General features: G+C 36.0%; 2 protein-coding genes and 1 long non-coding RNA gene across 3 annotated transcripts in view; 2 read left to right on the top strand and 1 right to left on the bottom strand.

The window, feature by feature from the left end:
• The window catches only part of LOC143916794 (uncharacterized), a 36769-nt gene extending 15829 nt beyond the window's left edge, over positions 1–20940 (top strand). The window contains exon 2 of the long non-coding RNA XR_013261008.1: positions 20692–20940. This is a non-coding gene — a long non-coding RNA (uncharacterized LOC143916794). The remainder of the gene's footprint in view (positions 1–20691) is intronic.
• Positions 10853–17678, top strand: LOC143917479 (cryptochrome-1-like). Its single transcript, XM_077439065.1, has 8 exons — positions 10853–11100; positions 14213–14464; positions 14535–14719; positions 14828–14999; positions 15131–15497; positions 15576–15727; positions 16356–16558; positions 16677–17678. Exons 1-8 carry the CDS (start codon positions 10931–10933, stop codon positions 17645–17647), a joined length of 2472 nt encoding a protein of 823 aa, XP_077295191.1. The 5' UTR covers positions 10853–10930; the 3' UTR covers positions 17648–17678.
• Positions 18144–18673, bottom strand: LOC143917480 (uncharacterized). Its single transcript, XM_077439066.1, has one exon. It carries the CDS (start codon positions 18631–18633, stop codon positions 18214–18216), a length of 420 nt encoding a protein of 139 aa, XP_077295192.1. The 5' UTR covers positions 18634–18673; the 3' UTR covers positions 18144–18213.
• Positions 20941–22773: the final 1833 nt, after the last annotated feature.

The raw sequence follows: 22773 nt of genomic DNA, 5'->3' as shown, positions 1-22773 counted from the left end.
ATTTTGGAGACGGTTGAGAAGCCCTGCCATATAAACTAATGCAATGTAATCTGGAGTTCATACGCTCGGAAAGTTTTTTTTTTCAATTTAAATACGTAAATATTGGATACGGTTGAACATTTTGAACATTTTTGAACATTTTGTCGCTTAAACATTTTGTCGCGGGTACATTTTGTCAGTGCACTAATTTTCGGGTACATTTTGTCGTTGAACATTTTGGACTTGCACCAATTGTCGTGTAACCTGAGAATTCAAATAAATTTATATAAAATAAAACTATTAATATAAATTTAATAAAATGTTTACCATTAGATTAGCCATGTTTAAGCAGTTTATATTACAAATACCGAGCGATGCCGGGTAATACAGCTAGTATAATATAAACCGGTAAGAGTACATACATACATATGTATTTATTTATTTATATATATTTTAGCTATCAAGCTAATTTAAAAAAAAAATACATCTTAATTATTATACTTAACTCTAAAATTTATAATTAACTTATATGTACTGTCCCTCACAGAGGTGTCTCTTCGCACCTCGCAGGAATGCATCCATGTTTTTAGCAGACCTGACGCACTCAGGGAGGGCATTATACATGAGCACACCCCTGTGAAAAACACCCCCAGCCGTCTTATTCTTTCTTACTCTACTTACAACTAGTTTGTCCTTATTTCTAGTATAAAAACTATGTTTATCTCTATTCCTTATTATATAATCATCAAAATACTTAGGTAATAACTTATGATCTAACTTATAAACAAAAGACAATGTACTAATATTTAGACTAATTCTAATACTCATCCATCCTAATTCATCTAACATACTTCCAATACTCTTAAATCTACTCACATTCAAAATAGCTCTCATAGCTTTATTCTGTATTTTTTGCATTTTTTCTAAATCTTGGCCACTAAACAAATTAAGCACAGTGGCACAATAAACCACATGTGGCAAGACAATTGAATTAAACACTAAAATTTTACTTTTTTTACTTAAAATATTTCTTAATCTACATAATACACCAACTTTTCTAGCCATTTTTTTTATTATATAGTCAGCGTGCATTTTAAAATTTAGTCCTGAATCTATGTATACACCTAAGTATTTTATATTTTCAACTTTTTCAATTAACTTATCATCAATTCTAATTTCATTCAATATATTTTTATTTTTACCATTCAACCACATCATTTTTGTTTTATTCACATTCAACTTTAATTTATTTTCACACAACCAGTCATTCACATAATTTAATTCTATATTTAAAATCTCAGACATTACATCAACATTCTTTCCAATTATATATATCAATGTATCATCTGCAAACAAATGTATTTTACACATCTTAATTACCTTAACAATATCGTTTATATATAATATAAATAATAAGGGTCCCAATTTGGACCCTTGCGGCACTCCATGAGGTGTTACAAATTCAGAGGATAACACCTTATCAATTTTTACTCTTTGCCTTCTATTATTTAAGTATGATTGAAGCCACTTTAATACTATACCATTTATTCCTAACTTATATAATTTTTGTAATAAAATATTCCTATCTACTGTCTCGAACGCTCGCTTAAAATCTAGAAAAACTGCTCCAACAACCATGCTAGATTCATCCATCGTCTCCATCCAATCAGAAACCACCAATTGGATAGCGGTTTCTGTTGAATGTTTCACTCTAAATCCAGACTGTTCCACAACCAAACAATCATTTATACTAATGAACTCTTTCAATTGAATCATAACGATTTCCTCCAGCATCTTCTCAACAATTGGTAACATATTGATGGGCCTCATTTCACTGGCTTTATGTGTGCCCGTAACCTTTGGTACCGGTACAATAGTAGACACCTTCCATGCATCCGGGACGGATCCCACTTCTAACGATTCATTTATTAATTTCAGTAACTGAGGTCCAACCATGTCCCAAGTGTTGATTAAAATATCTAGAGTCAATCCATCCATACTAGAAACTGATTTCATGCCCTTCAATACACCATTTAATCCCTCCATTTCCACTAATTTAAACCTTTCAAACTTATTTAAACCCAAATTAATATCATCATTCACACTATTATGCCTTGTTTGTATTGAATTAACTATATCATTCACACTATTGATGTAAAACTCATTCAATCTTTCAACCATATCCTCTTTATCATTATATACTACTCCCTCGACTTCTAATTCATTCAAAGAAACATTTTTTCCCCCGGAAATCAAAGTTTTAATTATTCGCCACATTTTTGTGGGATCTTTTTTTGCACCATCAATATTTCTTTCATGCCAATCCCTCTTCGCATTACGTAAAACATTCACACATTTATTCCTCTTTCTTTTATACTCTAACCAAGCCTTTTCTAATTGGATTCCATCCATAGCCTTAATAATTTTATATCTTTTATAACTAACATTCTTATCAACTAAGCTTTCCTTTACTTCCTTGGTAAACCAAGGTTTCAGCTTATGCTTATGCATGATTCTTGTGGTTTTTACGCATTTACTTTTAGAATATGTTATATTACGATACATTATCTCCCACATTTCATTCACACTATCACCATCCTTTCCCCATACACACTCCTTTAACAATTCATTCATCAATTGATAATCAATGTTTTCTCTTTCAGTCACCTGCATATTTTTAAGTCCTCCGTTACTAAACCGCTGTCCCAAAAACATGTTGACAATAGAATGGTCTCCTATTTTCGGTACATCTTTCACCTCACACCGCAGATCCATTATATTTGTTATAACCAAATCAATGAGAGAGCTTGATAAATTATTCACTCTCGTTGCTTCCGTCACTTTTTGTTTAAAACCCAATTCATTTACCCAATTTCTCAACTTTTTTACATAAAATTCTTCTGTCTGTAACCAATTAAAATTCCAGTCCCCAAACATAATTATATTTTTACTCACATCTATACTTCTTTCACTCAATTCTTCTAAAAATTTAAGAAATCTTCCACTTCTACCATTCGGAGAGCGGTAAATTACTAGCAAAAACACAGTAACTCCATTCACAAGCAGATCCACACCAATTGTCCAAAACTCACCATCAACCTTATTAACTATTACATTACCGTAACTTAAATCATCCCTTAAATACAATAGTACCCCACCCGTATGTCTAGAATTAGAGTCACATCTCAAAACACAATATCCATCTATATTCAGCTCAAAATCTTCAAAATCACTAGTTACATGCGTTTCACTTAAACCTATAAATAATGGTTTTTGACTTACAGTTAAACTCCAAACCTCATCCTTGTGAGCAAAAAAACTTTGTACATTTATACCGATACCTTTTGGTGGTTGCTATATATTATTATACTTAATTCTATTTCTCATTAATTCTATATTTCTTTTATATACACTGCACTTAGTGTCCAACGGTCCGTGATTTGTGTTCAAATTTAATTTTAATTTATTATTACTTTTAAAGCAATTATTACATTTTATTATTTTATTGTTACATCCCTCGCTTTTGTGCCCTTCTTCTCCACATTTCGCACATGTCACCTTGTTTCTACAATCCACCGCTTTGTGATTAAATCCGTAACAATTTAGACATCTTAGAATATTAATTTCTTCAAAAACCCTACATCTATCCCAATTTATATTTACTTTTCCATCTTCAATAAATCTTTTAAATGTATTGCAATCTACTTCCACTATCGCATTATATTTATTATTTTTTCTACTTTTCCATATTTTTAACACCTTCAGTTCACCATCATTTATAACTTCTTGATTTTGATTCATCAAACACTCAGCCAACTGTTCACTTGTAAGTTCCTCCGACATATCTACAATTTTAATTTTGGGATTTTTTAATTCCCCTCTTTTAACATTATAATTCTCCCCTAATTTATTTTCTACTTCTTTTATTAATTTAATACTATCCTGTGCACTGTTACACGTTACAGCAATGCCCCCTTTACCGATTTTTTTAACCCCTTGTATTCCTATTTTTAGTTCCTTGGGTTTTATTAAACTTTTGCATTCTTCCTTTGTTTTGTCCGTTTCTTGGATTTTTTTCGGAACAATTATTGTTATGTCTTTATTATTCTTCTTAAGTGCATTTGCATAACTTAAACTATTTTCACTCTTATTTACACTTTTTAAAATGTTTAATTCACTGTTGGTTTTTATTATATTTATGTCTTTTTGTATATTGTTTTTCAAATTTTTAAATTCACTTCTTAATTCACATATTACATCCAAAAATTGTTCCTTATCATTATTTTCATTTTCACAAATATATTCAACTAATTTTTTTACTGATGTAATTAAAAATGTCTTATTGTCATTTGATATACTGTTAGTTTTTGTGGTCAAAATGTCCATAATTTTTTTTTCAATTGTTATTACTTCACTTATGCGTTCTGATGCCATTATTATACACTTAGAACGTACACATAATTATATATTACAAATTTATTTTTAATTTTTTAATTGTTACAATTTCGTTGTCCAAATCGCCACACACGTAATCAACGTCTGTACACGATCACGACACGAACGATACTTATGTATGTATATGGTAATAGTTTTAGTTTTGTATTATTTCATCTGAAAATAAAGTAATGCGAAGTTTAGTTATTGACTTGCATCTAATTATTTTATGCATGTTTTAAATGATTGAAATGAAAATTGATTAACTACATATGTACATACATTAGATATTTTTTATTGTAGACAACGGCAATATACAAAGTCACGTTGCAGAGAGTCAAGCACAGCCCCAGAGTGTCTAAATTCGAACATTCACTATTTGCCCTCAGTTCGTGTAACAACTGTTATGAATTGTTTTACATAATAATAAATAAAAGTGTATTTTTCTTAAAACATTTAAAACGCATTGAACAATTCTTTGATTTAATAAGTAAAATGTTTATCAATAAAATTTGTGTTCAAGTTTTGCATTAAAGTTACGTTGGTCGGATTGAAACGTTTGTGTAATCGTGATTAGGATTGACTCATACATAGTTCACATTTGACAATGGTAATATATTTTTTAATTATTTATGTATGTATATAAGAATGTGTACCTATCTTATGAAATGAACATTTTTTTGTAAACTACGTATATGCTTATACATATGTATGTATGTGTTTTTGTCAACAATAATCATAATTATTTGAATAACTTAGTATATTATCTTATCTTCTAATCTATAATTTGGAAAGAGACTTTGTATGTATCCTTGGTCGTCGTCGTCGTCCGTAGATCGGTGACGTCATCGAACACGTGATTCGATTTTTTTTTTTTTTCGATCCATGGGCGCCGATTTGTTTTTTTCGATTCAATGGATTCACCCCCGCGGGGGCGCAAGGCGAGTAGCTCCATGGGGCCCCGCCAGGGGCGCCACAAGGGGCGCAGCCCCGTGGGGCCCCGGGGGGGCCCAGCCTCATGGGGCGCAGCCCCATGGGGCTCAAAAGGGGGCGCCACATGGGGCGCAGCCCCATGGGGCTCAAAAGGGGGCGCCACAAGGGGCGCAGCCCCGTGGGGCCCCGAATGGGGGCCCGGGGGGCCCAGCCTCATGGGGCGCAGCCCCATGGGGCTCAAAAGGGGGCGCCACAAGGGGCGCAGCCCCGTGGGGCCCCGAAGGGGGCCCGGGGGGCCCAGCCTCATGGGGCGCAAGCCCTAATAGGCATTAACTAAGGGGGGCGAAGCCCTAGACGGCAATTAATCATGGGGGCGCGGAGGGGCGAAGCCCTAAAAGGCAACTGATCATGGGGGCGAAGCCTTAGACGGCATTTAATCATGGGGGCGCGGAGGGGCGAAGCCCTAAAAGGCATTAACTAAGGGGGGCGAAGCCCTAAACGGCAATTAATCTTGGGGGCGCGGGGGGCGAAGCCCTAAAAGGCATTAACTAGGGGGGGCGAAGCCCTAGACGGCATTTAATCATGGGGGTGCGGAGGGGCGAAGCCCTAAAAGGCATTAACTAAGGGGGGCGAAGCCCGAAACGGCAATTAATCTTGGGGGCGCGGGGGGCGAAGCCCTAAAAGGCATTAACTAAGGGGGGCGAAGCCCTAGACGGCTTTGAATCATGGGGGCGCGGAGGGGCGAAGCCCTAAAAGGCAACTGATCATGGGGGCGAAGCCCTAAACGGCAATTGCTCATGGGGCGTGGAGGGGCGAAGCCCTAGAAGGCAAAGGCTCAGGGGGGTGCCGAGGGCGAAGCCCTAGAAGGCAAAAAAAAATTTGATTTTTTTTTTTGATTTTTTAAAAATTTTTTTTTGATTTTTTTTTATTTTTTTTTTGATTTTTTTTTTATTTTTTTTAAATTTTTTTTTTTATTTTTTTTTTAAATTTTTAAATTTTTTTTTTTTTTTTAATTAAATTAGCTTAGTCATGTTTAAGCGGTTTATATTATAAACACTGAGCGAAGCCGGGTAATACAGCTAGTCTAATCTATAATTTGGAAAGAGACTTTGTATATATGTATGTATGTATGTATCCTTGGTCGTCGTCGTCGTCCGTAGATCGGTGACGTCATCGAACACGTGATTCGATTTTTTTTTTTTTTCGATCCATGGGCGCCGATTTGTTTTTTTCGATTCGATGGATTCACCCCCGCGGGGGCGCAAGGCGAGTAGTTTAATGGGGCCCCGCCAGGGGCGCCACAAGGGGCGCAGCCCCGTGGGGCCCCAGCCTCATGGGGCGCAGCCCCATGGGGATCAAAAGGGGGCGTCACAAGGGGCGCAGCCCCGTGGGGCCCAGCCTCATGGGGCGCAGCCCCATGGGGCTCAAAAGGGGGTGCCACAAGGGGCGCAGCCCCGTGAAGCCCCGAAGGGGGCGCGGGGGGCTCAGCCTCATGGGGCGCAGCCCCATGGGGCTCAAAAGGGGGCGCCACAAGGGGCGCAGCCCCGTGGGGCCCCGAAGGGGGCCCGGGGGGCCCAGCCTCATGGGGCGCAGCCCCATGGGGCTCAAAAGGGGGCGCCACAAGGGGCGCAGCCCCGTGGGGCCCCGAAGGGGGCCCAGCCTCATGGGGCGCAGCCCCATGGGGCTCAAAAGGGGGCGCCACAAGGGGCGCAGCCCCGTGAAGCCCCGAAGGGGGCGCGGGGGGCCCAGCCTCATGGGGCGCAAGCCCTAATAGGCATTAACTAAGGGGGGCGAAGCCCTAGACGGCAATTAATCATGGGGGCGCGGAGGGGCGAAGCCCTAAAAGGCAACTGATCATGGGGGCGAAGCCTTAGACGGCATTTAATCATGGGGGCGCGGAGGGGCGAAGCCCTAAAAGGCATTAACTAAGGGGGGCGAAGCCCTAGACGGCAATTAATCTTGGGGGCGCGGGGGGCGAAGCCCTAAAAGGCAACTGATCATGGGGGCGAAGCCTTAGACGGCATTTAATCATGGGGGCGCGGAGGGGCGAAGCCCTAAAAGGCATTAACTAAGGGGGGCGAAGCCCTAAACGGCAATTAATCTTGGGGGCGCGGGGGGCGAAGCCCTAAAAGGCATTAACTAAGGGGGGCGAAGCCCTAGACGGCATTTAATCATGGGGGTGCGGAGGGGCGAAGCCCTAAAAGGCATTAACTAAGGGGGGCGAAGCCCTAAACGGCAATTAATCTTGGGGGCGCGGGGGGCGAAGCCCTAAAAGGCATTAGCTAAGGGGGGCGAAGCCCTAGACGGCTAATAATCATGGGGGTGCGGAGGGGCGAAGCCCTAAAAGGCATTAACTAAGGGGGGCGAAGCCCTAGACGGCTTTTAATCATGGGGGCGCGGAGGGGCGAAGCCCTAAAAGGCAACTGATCATGGGGGCGAAGCCCTAAACGGCAATTGCTCATGGGGCGTGGAGGGGCGAAGCCCTAGAAGGCAAAGGCTCAGGGGGGCGCCGAGGGCGAAGCCCTAGAAGGCAAAAAAAAATTTTGATTTTTTTTTTTGATTTTTTAAAATTTTTTTTTTTAATTTTTTTTTAATTTTTTTTTAATTTTTTTTTTATTTTTTATTTTTTTGATTTTTTTTTTATTTTTTTTTTATTTTTTTTTTTAATTTTTAAATTTTTTTTTAATTTTTTTTTTTTTTTAATTAAATTAGCTTAGTCATGTTTAAGCGGTTTATATTATAAACACTGAGCGAAGCCGGGTAATACAGCTAGTAATTAATAAGTGTATGAATGTGCATGAAAGTAATTTTAAAGTCAAACTTTTATTTTTAGTTGTTTTATTCTATGTCAGTTTATAAAAATAGAATTATATTTGAAAATATATTATTTTGATGGAATGAAATGAAAACGCAAATTTAGGATCAAACGAAAGTAGGGAACGCGATTTCAAAGGTAGATTTTTATTTTTAGCGGCTTAATTTCACGGCAATTTTTAAAAATACAAAAATACAATACAATATATTGAAATGAAAACGTATGTAACGCATACAATGTATATGTATGTTTATATACATAAATATGCAGGGCCGCCGAGAGGAATTCCGGGCCTTGGAAAAATAATTCCATACCCTATGACAAACTATATTTATAATAGATATATTTTTAGCATGCTAAAAATCTATCAGAACAATTAGAAAAATAGCTATGTATATGTTAAATGTTATTTATGGAAATAATCGAATATGGACACAAAGAATGTGCGTATCAAAAAATAATAAACATTTAGCATTAAAGAAATATATACATTTTTATGTAGAACTAGTTGTTTTACCCGGCTTCGCTCAGTATTTGTAATATAAACAGCGTAAACATGGCGAATCTAATAGTAAATATTCATTTGTTTTTTTATTAAATTTATTTGAATCGAAAAAAAAAAAATTTAATTAATCGAATCGTCGTCATGGAAACTTTGACTTGTTTTCGACGTTCCCAACCAAAAATACTTACATACATATATATATACATATACAAAGTGTCTTTCGAAATTATATATTAGATAATAAAAAATATCAATATTGATCAGTCGAACGTCCCAACAGGGGGCCCCTCAAGTAGTCCGGGCCCTGGAACTTTAACCCCAGCTTACCCCCCTCCCCCTGTATGTATGTATAAGTATGCATGTATGATTTTATTTGTTGTTATGAAATTGCAGATAAATTATTCATGTGACTTGGTTTTGTTAAACAAAACAAGTTCAAATGTTTTTGAATATTGTTTAGTAAATTCAGTATATCTAAAGTTTCCCTGAAATGTGTCGTTTGTGGATTATTTTTAACAAATTAAATTTCCAGTATGTCAAGTTTGGTTACACTGTATGGCATACAGTGTAACCAAACTTGACATACAGTGTATGCCAATCACGCATATTAGAACTGCATATTTATATCTCTATCACGCACATAATTAATGCTGTGTGACGGAGATAGAGAGAGTTTAACCCCCCCTCTGTTGTATATTGTATGTACATTTGCAATTTGTTTAGCATGTTTTATGGAAATAGAATACGGTACGAATATATTACATAATTCTGAATAATATCTGGTGGTAGTTTTGATAACATACGAGGGGCTCGGCAGTAAATAATGGTAAACGCCAAAATTTTTTAAATTGAATTTTTAGTTTAAAAATGGGTATGAGACTTTTACAACAGATATTCGTAAATCGTTCCAAATTCTCTCAAGATGGCAGTGATATCTCAGATCATTCCTACCATCATTTATAGTCGCAAACAATGTAAACAATTTTTTTAAAACGTTTTTTTCTTATTATCAGAAAAATTTACATATGTCGCTTACCATTATTTACCGCCGAGCCCTCCATATGTAAATTTATACCTATGGCGAAGAGCTCGTTCAATTTGCAGACGTCATGGACCGAAATATTACAATTTCATAGCCAATATTGAAAGTATTCAATAAAGTATACAATTTCTTTTGCGTTGAAGTTGATAAATATGGTGTAATGTTTACCAGATTAACTCTCCCTTTTCTCCGTAGTCTTATGGATTGTAAAAAAAAATTTGCGTGATCTTACACAAACTAGATTTTTTCCTATGGTTACGTGTATAATATGTTTCTCAATAAAATATTATGCATTCATATACATATGTACATATGAGCGATTTTGCTTGGAATTGGGTGACCGTGAAAAAGTCGACAATGAAAAAGTCGAAAATATTCGTTTATCATGCATACATATGAAAAACGGTTAGTATATGTATATGTATATCAGTGGCGTGTGATAAAAGTCTCTCTCCCCCCGTCGTACATCCTCACTTAATTTGCGCGAGCAGGATACAACAGGAATAAGAGCTTAAAACTTAAAAACAGGCTTTTCCTCCCGTATCCTGCACGCGCACATTAAACAAGGCTGTATGACAAAAAGAGAGATAATTTCACCGCATGCCACTGATATATATATTATATATACATAGTACCGTTTACCATGCACCTTTTTTTTGATCTTTCGTTTATCGATCTTTGCCTTCCGATATTTGCTTTTTCGACCTTTTCACTTTCGGTGCCGTGAGGTATACCCCTTGGAATTACTATCATTTAAATTTTATTTATTCTATATATTTATGAATGTATGTTTTTTTACTGACATATAAATACAAAATGGTACTAATTTTATTTGCGTCTATATAAATCTGTCCCACGTTGTTATGAAAAATTTTTACCTCGACCTTTTGTCCTTCCATTATTTTGTTCAACGTGATACGCTTAAAATACCCCATATGCCGTAAATAGCCGCAAATAGCCCTATTCAAATGCCGCATGTGTTTATGAAGACTGAAATAAAAGAAGACTTAGTAAAATATTTTTCAAAAAAGTTATGAGCTTAATATAACCCGCGTAAACAAATTAATAAGTCTATTTCAGGAGTTTTGTATGTGCTAATTTTATACACATTTTAAATATAACTCGTTGTTTGTTTTTATTTCAGGGATAAGAGATCTCTACTACATACATACATACATAGATACAGTAATTTTTCACAAATTAATCGCGTACTCCAGTTCAGATGGACACAATTGAAGAGAAGCATACCGTTCATTGGTTTAGAAAGGGTCTTCGTCTTCATGACAATCCTTCGTTGCGTGAAGGTCTGAAGTTTGCTACCACCTTCAGGTGTGTCTTTATCATAGACCCTTGGTTTGCTGGTTCATCCAATGTTGGCATCAATAAATGGAGGTATGTATTATATTTGTTAATTTGGGAGATCGATTAAGTTTTGATTATTTCTTTAACTTGGCGTTATTTGAATGTATGCAGTGATAAATATAACTATGTAGTTAAGAATAAACCAAAATACATTTTTTCCCATGTCGATTGGCCGGGAAATTCATATATGTATGTTTTTCCGGTGGTGCAGCCGATTTCAGCATTTATAACATACGTTGTATGTATATGTCACATCCACTTTTTGAAACTTCACATTTCTAGAAATTACCAATGCTGAATAGATATAAATTATAGATAATTACTAAAATTATATGTATATATATATTACTCTAAATAAATTGGTTTTTCCTCTAATTTGGCTCCGACTGATATCTTCAAATGCTTTGGACAATAACTTTTTTGTCGAGATAAATGAATAAATTTGGAAAGGAATCTCTTTATTTATATTTTTTTTAATTTATACCATGAAGGTAACCACAATGAGCCTTCCTGGCCAGAAACATTATACATTTGATACAAGTGTAATTAAAATTATACAAAGTAAATACATATCAATTTGCATCCACGGAGACATCAATGGTCAAATTTGTAAATTTGCAGCATTTTATACAATTCAGCGAAATTAGAGATAGCTAAAAACTCGAGATTTGCGAGAAAATGGGTAAGGTTGCCAATTTTTTCGAACCGTTTCAATGAAAACTTGATAAATTGGCAAATTCTGAGGAAACGATCGACTTGGAGTCACAGATCCAAGGTCTGGCCAGCAGAAACTAGTGGGATTTGAACCCGTGACCATTTTGCTCAAAGTATTATATGCTAACCGCTAGTCTATTCTGCTGGTTTATATTGTTGAAATATTTTTGTAAACTCAAAGAAATTCTTACCTATATTCGACACACTTTTTCATTATGTTCATTTTGTGCTCTAGCCTAAATGTACCCGCTTGATAGATTAAGAATCAACTGAATAGATATTCTCTACACGAAGCATTTTAATCAAATTGTTGTTGGTAAAATATCATATCAAATATTTTAATTCTGAAAACCACATGTTAAAATTTTCAATCAAATATTATAAACCATAAAACTTTGAAAATAGAAATTTATCAGTATTTCTAAAATCGTTTAAAATTATTTACTTTAACAATAATTATAAGTAGTATTCTAAAGTACATTTGGAGAGGGTTTAGGAATATACATAGTCGTGTAAAATTACAATAAGGAGAGAAAATGAATGTAGGACAGCGTGAATATACATACATAGATTCATGAATAAGGAAAACATTATCATCTGTTGTTACACAACACCAGACGCACTAGAAAATAAAACATTACATATTTACGCTTACTTAAGCGGATTTGCTTAGTATCTGGTGTGTAGATTTTTAGTACGATTCATTGATTTTTTATGACGATTTAATGTTCCGAGTGTTTTGCTATTTTCCGACAGTGAATTGAAAGTGGGCAATTTTCGATGGTCGAAAGTTTTCAGACTTTTGATTAGTGACATGTGGGGAAACAACGCAGCAAATTCAAGCTTACAAGTAATTGCTTTAAACTGCAATAAGATAAATCAATGAAGTTTGTGTGTTGGGAGAAGGGGGGGGGGGGGATAGAAATTCCAAGTATAGGGACGTAGTTAGACGAACGCATTGATGGTCACGTGACGAACATGATCACGTTGCCTCCAACGTGCATAAAATACGTAACATTTTATCAACATTTTATGTATGCATTTGTGCAGGGGATATACCTAGCCTGACCGCATCGAATAATAAACATTGTCCGGATATAGATTGTAAGGTAATTGGAAATATGTAGGTGCGAAGAGGATCCGATGTTATATTTGTCCCAACATTTTCCCTTTCCCCTATGTTTGGACGGCTTAAAATAAATAATTACGTAAATGTATGGCATTGACGTGTACTGAAATAACATTTCAAATTTGGGATGTCACGTTGTAGAATTTCTACGACATTTCGGTACGTCGTTACATTTGCGTGAGGTATTAGTAAGAACTGTTGGTTTAATAAATGGTTTTGAATTGAAGTTTTAGTGCACAGTGGCGCACTCAGAGGGTGGGGTGTAAGGGTTCCACCCCTCTCCCAATTAAAAATAGCCTTCTTATATGAAATAAAGTTATTCTATAAATAAATTTTACTCTGGAAAAATCTTGGGTCCTAAATATAAATAACTATATACAGGGGGATCATTTGAGAGGGGCTGGGGTGGGTAACCACCCCCCCCCTAGATTTGAAGGAGACTATCTACGTTGCTTAATGTATTATTATGAATTAAAATAAATAAAAAACTGATTAAAAGAAATAGATTTTTAAGAAACACCAATTTTTTTAATATCATACACTCCCCCTCCCCAGAAAGGGGATTCTACACTGGTCAAAAATTTTGCCCCCCCTGGGAAAAGCTGAAATGACGCCCCTGGCTATATATATATATATATATATATATATATATATATATATATATATATATTCATATATATTTAATATGTAGAAAAATAATGCTGTTTCATTTTTGATACAACATCGAAATTGGAGCTTTTTGTTATCGTCTGGTGTTCATTTGATTTCTACACTTTTTTAAGTTCATGAGAATGGAAACTTCTTATTTGCAAATCTGTATAGAGTTTTACAAATGGCAGCTGAATTGTTATCTCTTTTTACTTACCTCTTATTATTCAAGTTTCAATATTCAGTCTCGATTGATACGTAATACGTGTTAATTAAAAAAATATTTATAGACTAAATTTTCATTTGTATGTATTGTGTGTGTTTAAGAGTCGTTTATTAAATTGTACGAAAATAGCACGTTTCGGTTATATAGCATACCTAAAATATTTGTTTTCTTATTGATGTTTTTCGCAACACCTTATTACGTGGACGTTTTGAATTTGAATGACGTTACAAACAAATCGTGTGTATCTACGTATATCGTATATCGTGACGAAATATATGTATATCGTGACGAAATAGCTTAAATTATGTATTTCATACATACTTTAAGTGTACGTAAATATATAAAAGGGTAGAGTTTATTGAGTGTAACAGCAAATTAGGTTATGAAAGCGTGTTGTTTTAGTTTTATATATTGATTGTTCATAGATTTCTGCTCCAATGCCTCGAAGATTTGGACACGAGTCTTCGAAAGCTCAACTCTCGCTTGTTTGTTATTCGTGGTCAACCAGCAGATGCCTTGCCTAAACTATTCAAGGAATGGGGAACGACCAGTCTTACATTTGAAGAGGACCCAGAACCATTCGGTCGAGTGAGAGATAAAAATATACTGGCTATGTGCAATGAAATCGGGATCACCGTCGTTTCTAAAGTTTCTCACACACTCTACAAATTGGACAAGTACGATTGAATCATTAAATTTTGGTAGCATTTTTCACTCAGAAAGATCATGGAGTCACTTTTTTTTTAGCATAATAGAGAAGAATGGGGGACGTGCACCGCTTACATACCACCAGTTTCAAACTGTTATAGCAGACATGGAACCACCATCAAACTCTGAAGCTACAATCACTCAAAGAACTATAGGCAGAGCTAGAACACCGCTAAATGACGACCACGATGAAATATATGGTGTGCCTACCCTGGAAGAATTGGGTAAGCCTTCTAAAACACTCGTAATCGAACTGAAATTTATTTTATTTCATCTCTCGTTTCATTTTTCGAGAATCCGTCGTCGTTTTTTTTTATTCTATATATTTCCAGGATTCGAAACCGATGGTCTGCGGTTTCCGGTCTGGTATGGCGGCGAGAGTGAGGCCCTTGCTCGTTTGGAAAGACACTTGGAGAGAAAGGCGTGGGTTGCTTCTTTCGGAAGGCCGAAAATGACTCCACAGTCGCTGCTGGCAAGCCAAACTGGTCTATCTCCATATTTAAGGTTAGATAAGTTTGTCTAAGCATATATATACATATATTTTACCCCAGATCCGAGATATCTGCCTATCACTTATCATAAATTTGATCAAATAGTTAATATTGTAATTTTTTTTAACGAAACGAAATTTACAGATTTGGATGTTTATCGACGCGCCTCTTTTATCATCAACTGACAGATTTATACAAGCAGATCAAAAGGACTCATCCACCATTATCACTTCATGGCCAACTCCTATGGAGAGAATTCTTTTACTGTGCGGCCACGAAAAATCCAAATTTTGACAAAATGCTAGGGAATCCAATATGCGTGCAGATTCCTTGGGACAAAAATAATGAAGCTCTTGCAAAATGGGCCAACGCACAAACTGGCTACCCTTGGATCGACGCTATAATGATACAGTTGAGAGAGGAGGGTTGGATTCATCATTTGGCAAGGCATGCAGTGGCTTGTTTTTTAACGCGCGGTGATCTTTGGATCTCGTGGGAAGAAGGCATGAAGGTTTGACAATGTTTTTGATTTATTTATGAAATTGGAGTAAGAGCATTTCGAATGAATGATTATGAGTATTTTTTTTAGGTATTTGAGGAGCTTCTATTGGACGCTGATTGGTCTGTGAATGCTGGGACTTGGATGTGGTTGAGTTGCTCGTCATTTTTCCAACAGTTTTTCCATTGCTATTGTCCTGTGCGTTTTGGACGCAAGGCCGACCCATGTGGTGATTATATAAGGTATAGTGAAATAAGTATTATGTAGTATAATTTATTGACACACTTAAATAGAGCTGGATTAAGTAAAATGTTTAATAACATTTTCTTGATCGATAATTGTATTTAGGATGAAAAATGTGGGGGGGGGGACCCCACGATATGGTCGAACCTGGGTTGCCATCCTACAGGTTGGCACCAATTCAAACATGTTGTTGCATCTCACTTTACTTCCTTCTCGCCTTCCCAGCCGTCACAATAAACAGTCACGCATAAACCACACCATCGTTCGTAATGGGTTATATTCACAATCAATGTTTAGAATCATCAATTAATATAATTTCTTTTTGTCATTCTTAACATTTAGCTAATCTTTCACACTTCTACATTGAAGACAAAAAAAGTAACTTTAAATGTATATTGTCAGTCAGTTCGGCATCAATCTATAATATAATCAGGGTTACAATTGGTTTATGTCGTTCATATGAATTCATTATCAACCCTCTTCAACACGTGTGCTGGTTTACAATTTGAACACATACATATAAGGCTTCAAAGAATATAATCCATTACGATGCCATGACATTATTTGTTGAAGGAAAAAAAAGGAAATGGATTTAAAATAATATGAATATTTTTTTTTGTTTTATAGAAAATACATTCCACTATTACAGAACATTCCTACTCAATACATACATGCGCCATGGTTAGCACCCCGAGAGGTTCAAGAGAGTGCTCGCTGTATAATTGGACAAGACTATCCTCTGCCGATGATAGACCATACTACGGCTGCAAAGGTCAATATTCAAAGAATAAAGCAAGTCTATCGTAGACTTACAAAATATAAAACGAACGGTGAGTAAAGATTTCGAAAATGTTAACATATGAACACCTAATATGACAGCATTTTCTAAATGTTATTATATAAAAATCAATTTATTATATAAAAAACAATCGTGTGGCTTAATTTCAGGAACAGTATTCAAAGAAAATCAGGAAAACGCTGAACAAAACGACTCATCGCTGAATATAAAATATGAGGAAGACTATGGCAACTGTAGTAAGATGGCATCGGATATATTTAAACATAATCAAGAGAGAAACACTTCAGGATTACAAATGAGTAATATGCCATTCAATAAAATCGTAGTGATTGCACCAAATTATGACAGCAACGTCAAAGAACAGGAAATAAGCAATGATAATCGCAACTATTCAGAATACAATAAATTAGATGAAATGAATTATAAATATCAACAGCAGAATACCAATTATTATACGAACCGAAGAGATAGTTACAATTCCAACATAATTGAAAATGGTAATAACTACAGATTCCAACAAAATAACGAATCTACAGATATTGATTCTCAGACAGATCAAAAAATGGATAGAGAATTTACATCTCATACGGCTGATAATAAGAAAACATCTGAAAGTATGAATTATAGTGTACCAATTTCTTCACATTGCAGCCAAATGTACGACATGAGCCGGAAATCATATAACTTTACAAGTACTGACCCTACAAAGATTCCTTTCAACTCGGAATCCAAATATAAAAATAATTATGCTGTGAATAGAACGGAAACATCACACGAAAAGAGAGCTACCAATGATGCAAATGTCTTCAGTCTAACATCTCAGCGAATTAACTCAAATTACAATCATTACAGTCTGAAAGGCAGGGATAGTGTGAATTTTCGGAATCGAGGTGCAAACATGTTTATCAAGAATGAATCTCATTACCGTAATATTGAGCAAAGTTTGAATCAAATGAATGACAGATTTCAAGCAAATGTTCAAGATAATATAACAACATTACACTATGATATATCAGAAAATGATGCAAAAAATAGTGATTGTTCTTTGGACGAAGAGCTATCTCGGTTCCAACAAGGTAGAACTGTTGTTATGCAGGGATGTAGTCGACCAGAAATATAAATCAAAACATTAGGGTGAAAACAGTTAGTCAAAGAACACATGTTCTTAATATAATAGTTTACTACTTTTATAATTAGCTATATAAACATATAATAAAATTTGAATCTATTAAAATTTAATTTGAAATGTCAATTTTAGTACATACGTATTTATTGTTAATTAATTTATATTATATTATATAGAAATATTCTGTTACATATAAGACTTTAACATGTTTCCTATAAGAAATTATATCTTAAAATAAAATATTGAAACGAAATACAAAATATCTTTTCACTCTCTCCTAGTATTAAAATATTTAATCAAGAGTTTTCGTACACTTAAGAATGTTTTTGCAAATTTTGCTATAACGAGTATTAAAATTTCTGTTATGAACTATTTCCGTATTCTTATTACTCCAAAATTACTGAACAATAGTTTTCACTTTCATTATGAAGAATAGGTCACTAGAAATTCGTGACGATATTTGAAGAGGAATAAATATTTAAAAACATCATTTAAATTAGTTACATTTTATTATAGACTAGATAATAATACATACTATGATAGTATAATGAATTATTTACTTAAAGTTTTATGGTTTCATCCGTTGGATTACTTTTGACCACGACTAATCTTCGATTAGGATCGTCTATAAATTGTAATTCCGCTTTGGTAATTATCCAACGTTCATCAATTCTGTTGGCCCAAAAGTAGTAAGTGGCCTTTTTTTTTGAACCGTTTACAGGGAATTGCAGTGATGCTGTATCTCCGTCGCAATTGTTGGACTTATCTTTTGGGCTCCAATCTACAACTCGGAAGGGCTCGCCTAAGAGTTGACATGCTCCTTGATGACTTTTGAGTGCCTGGACACCTGATACGTAGTATTCCGTTTCTTTTATTCGATTTATAATTTTCTTTTCTAGATAATATCCAGTGATTACGACTACAATTCCACCACCGATGGCAATTCTGAATAAATTATCTAATTTAATTCTAGAGACCATTTTTGACAATTACGTTGAGGTTAAGTTTGACAAGTGCTACCAGTACAAATAAACCATTTACAAAAAATAGCAGGGGAAATACTTCTTTTTACAAATAACAGTGCAAATAATTTTTCCAAATCTGGATATATTTATTATTGAATATAAAACGTAAAATTTAAATCGGACACGAATCATTTGATTTTGACTATTCACATTCATTGTTGTTATGAACTGTTAATATCTTTTCCTATTATGATAAGTCAAGTATGGCTGCCATACATCTTATATTAATTGAAATGTCACCGCATTAAGGTCTGTTCATACCTAGTCAGCATGTATCGACTTCAGCAGGTATCCGGCCGTACGAAAAGTATTCTTTGGTACATTTTGTATGGGTATATTCATATCAACCGTCACGTTTACGCCACGGCAGGCTTACAGCGGTACCCGAAATATCCTGTTCATACCTTACAGCAACATCCGTCAACGTATCGCATCCCTTTTTTTGGCCATCGTGGAAATATACTCGCGAATTACGTGCCATGAGTCTGTCGCTTTGCTATTTTGGACCAATTATCGATAGTGACAGTTGACAGCTGTTCAATCTTTCGACATGATTTTGTCGCAAATATTTAAAAAAAAATTAAATTTTTTACGGAAATATTTAAAAAAAAATTGTCCATCATCCACAAGCTCCTTATACAGTGTCCAAAACTCTCCTTCGGTTTTTCTATTTTTTAATATGGGATGCACATCAAAACGCCTCCATGGTTCTTTAATGCCTTAAGGTCTGTTCATACTTAACAGCACTGCACGGCTTCAGCACAGCACGACTCCGTTTCAAATATGTCATTTTATTACATTTCTATTCATATCTACCTACTCGTCGCGGTCACGTCAACGCGATTATACATTATTTTTCATTTGATAAACGTCGAAACATTTTTGTTGACTTGTATTCTGACGCGTAGCTACGAATGCACGTGTATGCATTCATATTGCAAGTACTCGACAATACGACGTAAGCAATATTGCGCCGTATCGTCATGGCCTCTAATGTATAAGTAAGCCGATTTTGCCTTGCACTCGGCCAAATTGCTGTAAACGTGATGTGACCGCGACGTGTAGGTAGATATGAATAGAAATGTAATAAAATGACATATTTGAAACGGAGTCGTGCAGTGCTGAAGCCGTGCAGTGCTGTTAAGTATGAACAGACCTTTACACTACCCATTCCCGTATTAAAATCTTGCAGATTTTTTTGTCATACGCCCTGAAACGGCAAAAAATTGTTCTCTCCATTTTCCCCAATCTATATATTATGGAGGATGAACGAATGAGACGACTGGCATGTTAATGCACGTGTTTATTATATGACAGCTGAAGACAGAGTGAGTAGTAGCTCTCCGAACCCAGCCGAGTTGGTTCCCACTCGCAGGAAGGCAACCAAACTCGACCATGTCGTATAAGCGAGCCGCCACATCACTCCCCCCCCAGCATCAGCGATACCAAAATTACAAAGAAACAAATTTTACAAAAGAAAAAAATTATTGTTACACAAAGAGAAAAAATTATTACGTGGGGAGAAAAAAAAATGTTGACGTGGGTCATCCGCTGTGTACATAGGTGTACCGCCCTGAATGGTCGGTAGATTCGAGGGCGGTGACGTCGCGAGCAGGACGGTGGGTGGTTCGATGGTCGCGCCGATGCGATGCGATGCTGCGCCGGCGCCGCTCTTCCGAGGCTGATGTCGGTTGGTGGGGCGGCGGGGGCGGCAGGGGCATCGATGTGGTTGATGATACTCCGAGCTGGACTGTGAGTCGTTGTGGCTCGTGGAGGTGTTGTAGCGCTACCGCCCGTCTCGGCGTGACGACGCTCGTGGGGACGGACGGGGCCTTGATGATGATGATGATGATGGTGCTGAGGTGGTGTATGTCTTGTGGTGCTGGATGACCGTTCTATGTGTAGTGGATCGCGCATGACTCCACATCCAGCTGTCAAGATCGTCGTCTCATTCGCTCCCCCATTTTTTTAAAGCACCTTTCGTCGACGTTGTGGCTGGACTCCAGTCGATAGGTAGATAGGTAGGTAGCCGTGTCTGCTCGTTTATTGTCACCCGCGGGCCGCGACGCGTGTTGATGGCGATGGGGGCGCGGCGGGTAGCTTCCCCGCCTGGCTCGGCGAGGCAGGGATGAGCGGCATGTTGAAATTGATCGAGGCTGCGTGGCTCGATGTCGGGGGTCACCAGTATGGAGGATGAACGAATGAGACGACTGGCATGTTAATGCACGTGTTTATTATATGACAGCTGAAGACAGAGTGAGTAGTAGCTCTCCGAACCCAGCCGAGTTGGTTCCCACTCGCAGGAAGGCAACCAAACTCGACCATGTCGTATAAGCGAGCCGCCACATATTGCTTTACATTTTTGCTAAAGGGAAGCAATATAAGGTACTGTTGTATATTTACAAATAAAAACATCGATGCTATCAATACAGATTCTCTTCAGCCAGTTTGTGTACCATGAAAAATTATTTGGAGAAAAACACTTCTGATTCAGATATTAGATCAAGGAAATTGAATATGCAAGACAAATGGCTGAATTATTTTAGCAGATACAAAGAAAGAGATTTTCTATACTTTCTTGGATTATTATATGAATAATGATTACTTACCTGCTTTTTTCATGTTTTATTTATTTAACATTTAAATGGTTCGGTGATCACTAGTTAAATGTGAACCGGTCACAGGACAACCGGTCGCTCTAGATCGGTCACACGTGATCACCCGACACACTAAAACTGGTCACGCCCTAAAATCGGTCAACCAGTTTTCTCGTGTCCGATTTTAGGGTGTGACCAGTTTTAGTGTGATGGGTGATCACGTGTGATCGATCTAGAGCGACCGGTTTACATATGACTAGTAGTCCGTTTACCCATTTAAATGACTCCTATCGATGCCTTGTCACCATAGTAGTAGAATGCATAGAATGGTCATTGTTAACATTAGTATCGTCTAAAAGCGAGCCATCGAAGAGAGAGACGGACAGTCAGAAGAGAGAGAGACGAAGTTTAGCAAACAATGAACAAACTCTGCCGCGCAGTTTTTGTAGCAACATTTTTGGAGGCTGAGAGCGATTTTATACATTCTACTTCTATGCTTGTCACCCTGGCAACTTTGATCATAAAGGATATCAATTTCCGATGCTGGAGAAGAATTTTTTGGTATACAAAATACTATTTAACCCCCCAAACTATTTTAAAGGTATTGTTAGTCTAAGACCTATTCCAAAAGTCAGCAACCTTTTTATTGAAATGGAATAAAGGGTATTCTTTTTAGTTTAATATACATATACATATATGAAATATTAAATCTATGTACTATAAATAAATAGGAAATGGATGTGAAATTGTTTTATTTTTATGCATATAAATATAATAAATAGCAAAATGTTTAATAGACAATATTAAAAAATAAATGCTTTCTAAGATGCTACAAAAATCAATATGTATCTACATTTTGCGAATGTAAAAACAAAAAAAAATGTCTGTATTGCTAAACTGGAAATTTCATTTATATATCTTCACTCACAAAATTGAACATCAAACCGAATCTCCTTCAATAACATATTTTTTAGAAGTAAAATATTTAATATAAAAATTTGAAATTAATTAGAACATGACAATCACAATCTGTGAGGTTTTCTTTACACAATCATACATTGATCTGGCACGTGTTAAGCAGCCTTTTATTAAAACTCTATTGACAATTTAGTCATTTTTAACTATTCGTAAAAAATGTTTTTCTTTGTTAATAGTAAACTAACAATGAAACTGAAACGAAATTATTTGGTCAAATATAAATGTTTGAAATCGCAAATAATACAGAACATTCTTGTACTTCATCTCATGCAGTTTGAGCGCTCGCTAGAACTGGTATCCAAAAATTAGAACATATCTCAATAGGTTAGTTTTACTAAAAATGTTTGAATGCCATTAAAAATTAAAAATATTTTATAAAATCATGAAAAAACTAGATGATTTTCATCAATTGTCAAGAATAAACAAAAAAAAATAGTTTGTAATAATTTATAATCGGGTTCATTATTAAGCTTGAAATAATATTGTTCAATAATTTTCTAAATATCGTTCGTATGTAAAG

This window comes from Arctopsyche grandis, chromosome 9 (genome assembly GCF_051622035.1).
Source record: "Arctopsyche grandis isolate Sample6627 chromosome 9, ASM5162203v2, whole genome shotgun sequence".
Taxonomy (NCBI): domain Eukaryota; kingdom Metazoa; phylum Arthropoda; class Insecta; order Trichoptera; family Hydropsychidae; genus Arctopsyche; species Arctopsyche grandis.
The sequence above is the reverse complement of the archived record's forward strand: the minus strand, read 5'-3'. Positions and strand labels throughout refer to the sequence as shown.

What these genes read in the sequence shown, in the direction of transcription:
- LOC143917479 (XM_077439065.1), top strand. Translation starts at nt 10,931, where the DNA reads ATGGACACAATTGAAGAGAAGCATACCGTTCATTGGTTTAGAAAGGGT. An exon ending in ACACTCTACAAATTGGACAA is followed by an intron (nt 14,465 to 14,534) that starts GTACGATTGAAT and finishes CTTTTTTTTTAG; the next exon opens with CATAATAGAGAAGAATGGGG. An exon ending in CCATGTGGTGATTATATAAG is followed by an intron (nt 15,728 to 16,355) that starts GTATAGTGAAAT and finishes TTTGTTTTATAG; the next exon opens with AAAATACATTCCACTATTAC.
- LOC143917480 (XM_077439066.1), bottom strand. Translation starts at nt 18,633, where the DNA reads ATGGTCTCTAGAATTAAATTAGATAATTTATTCAGAATTGCCATCGGT.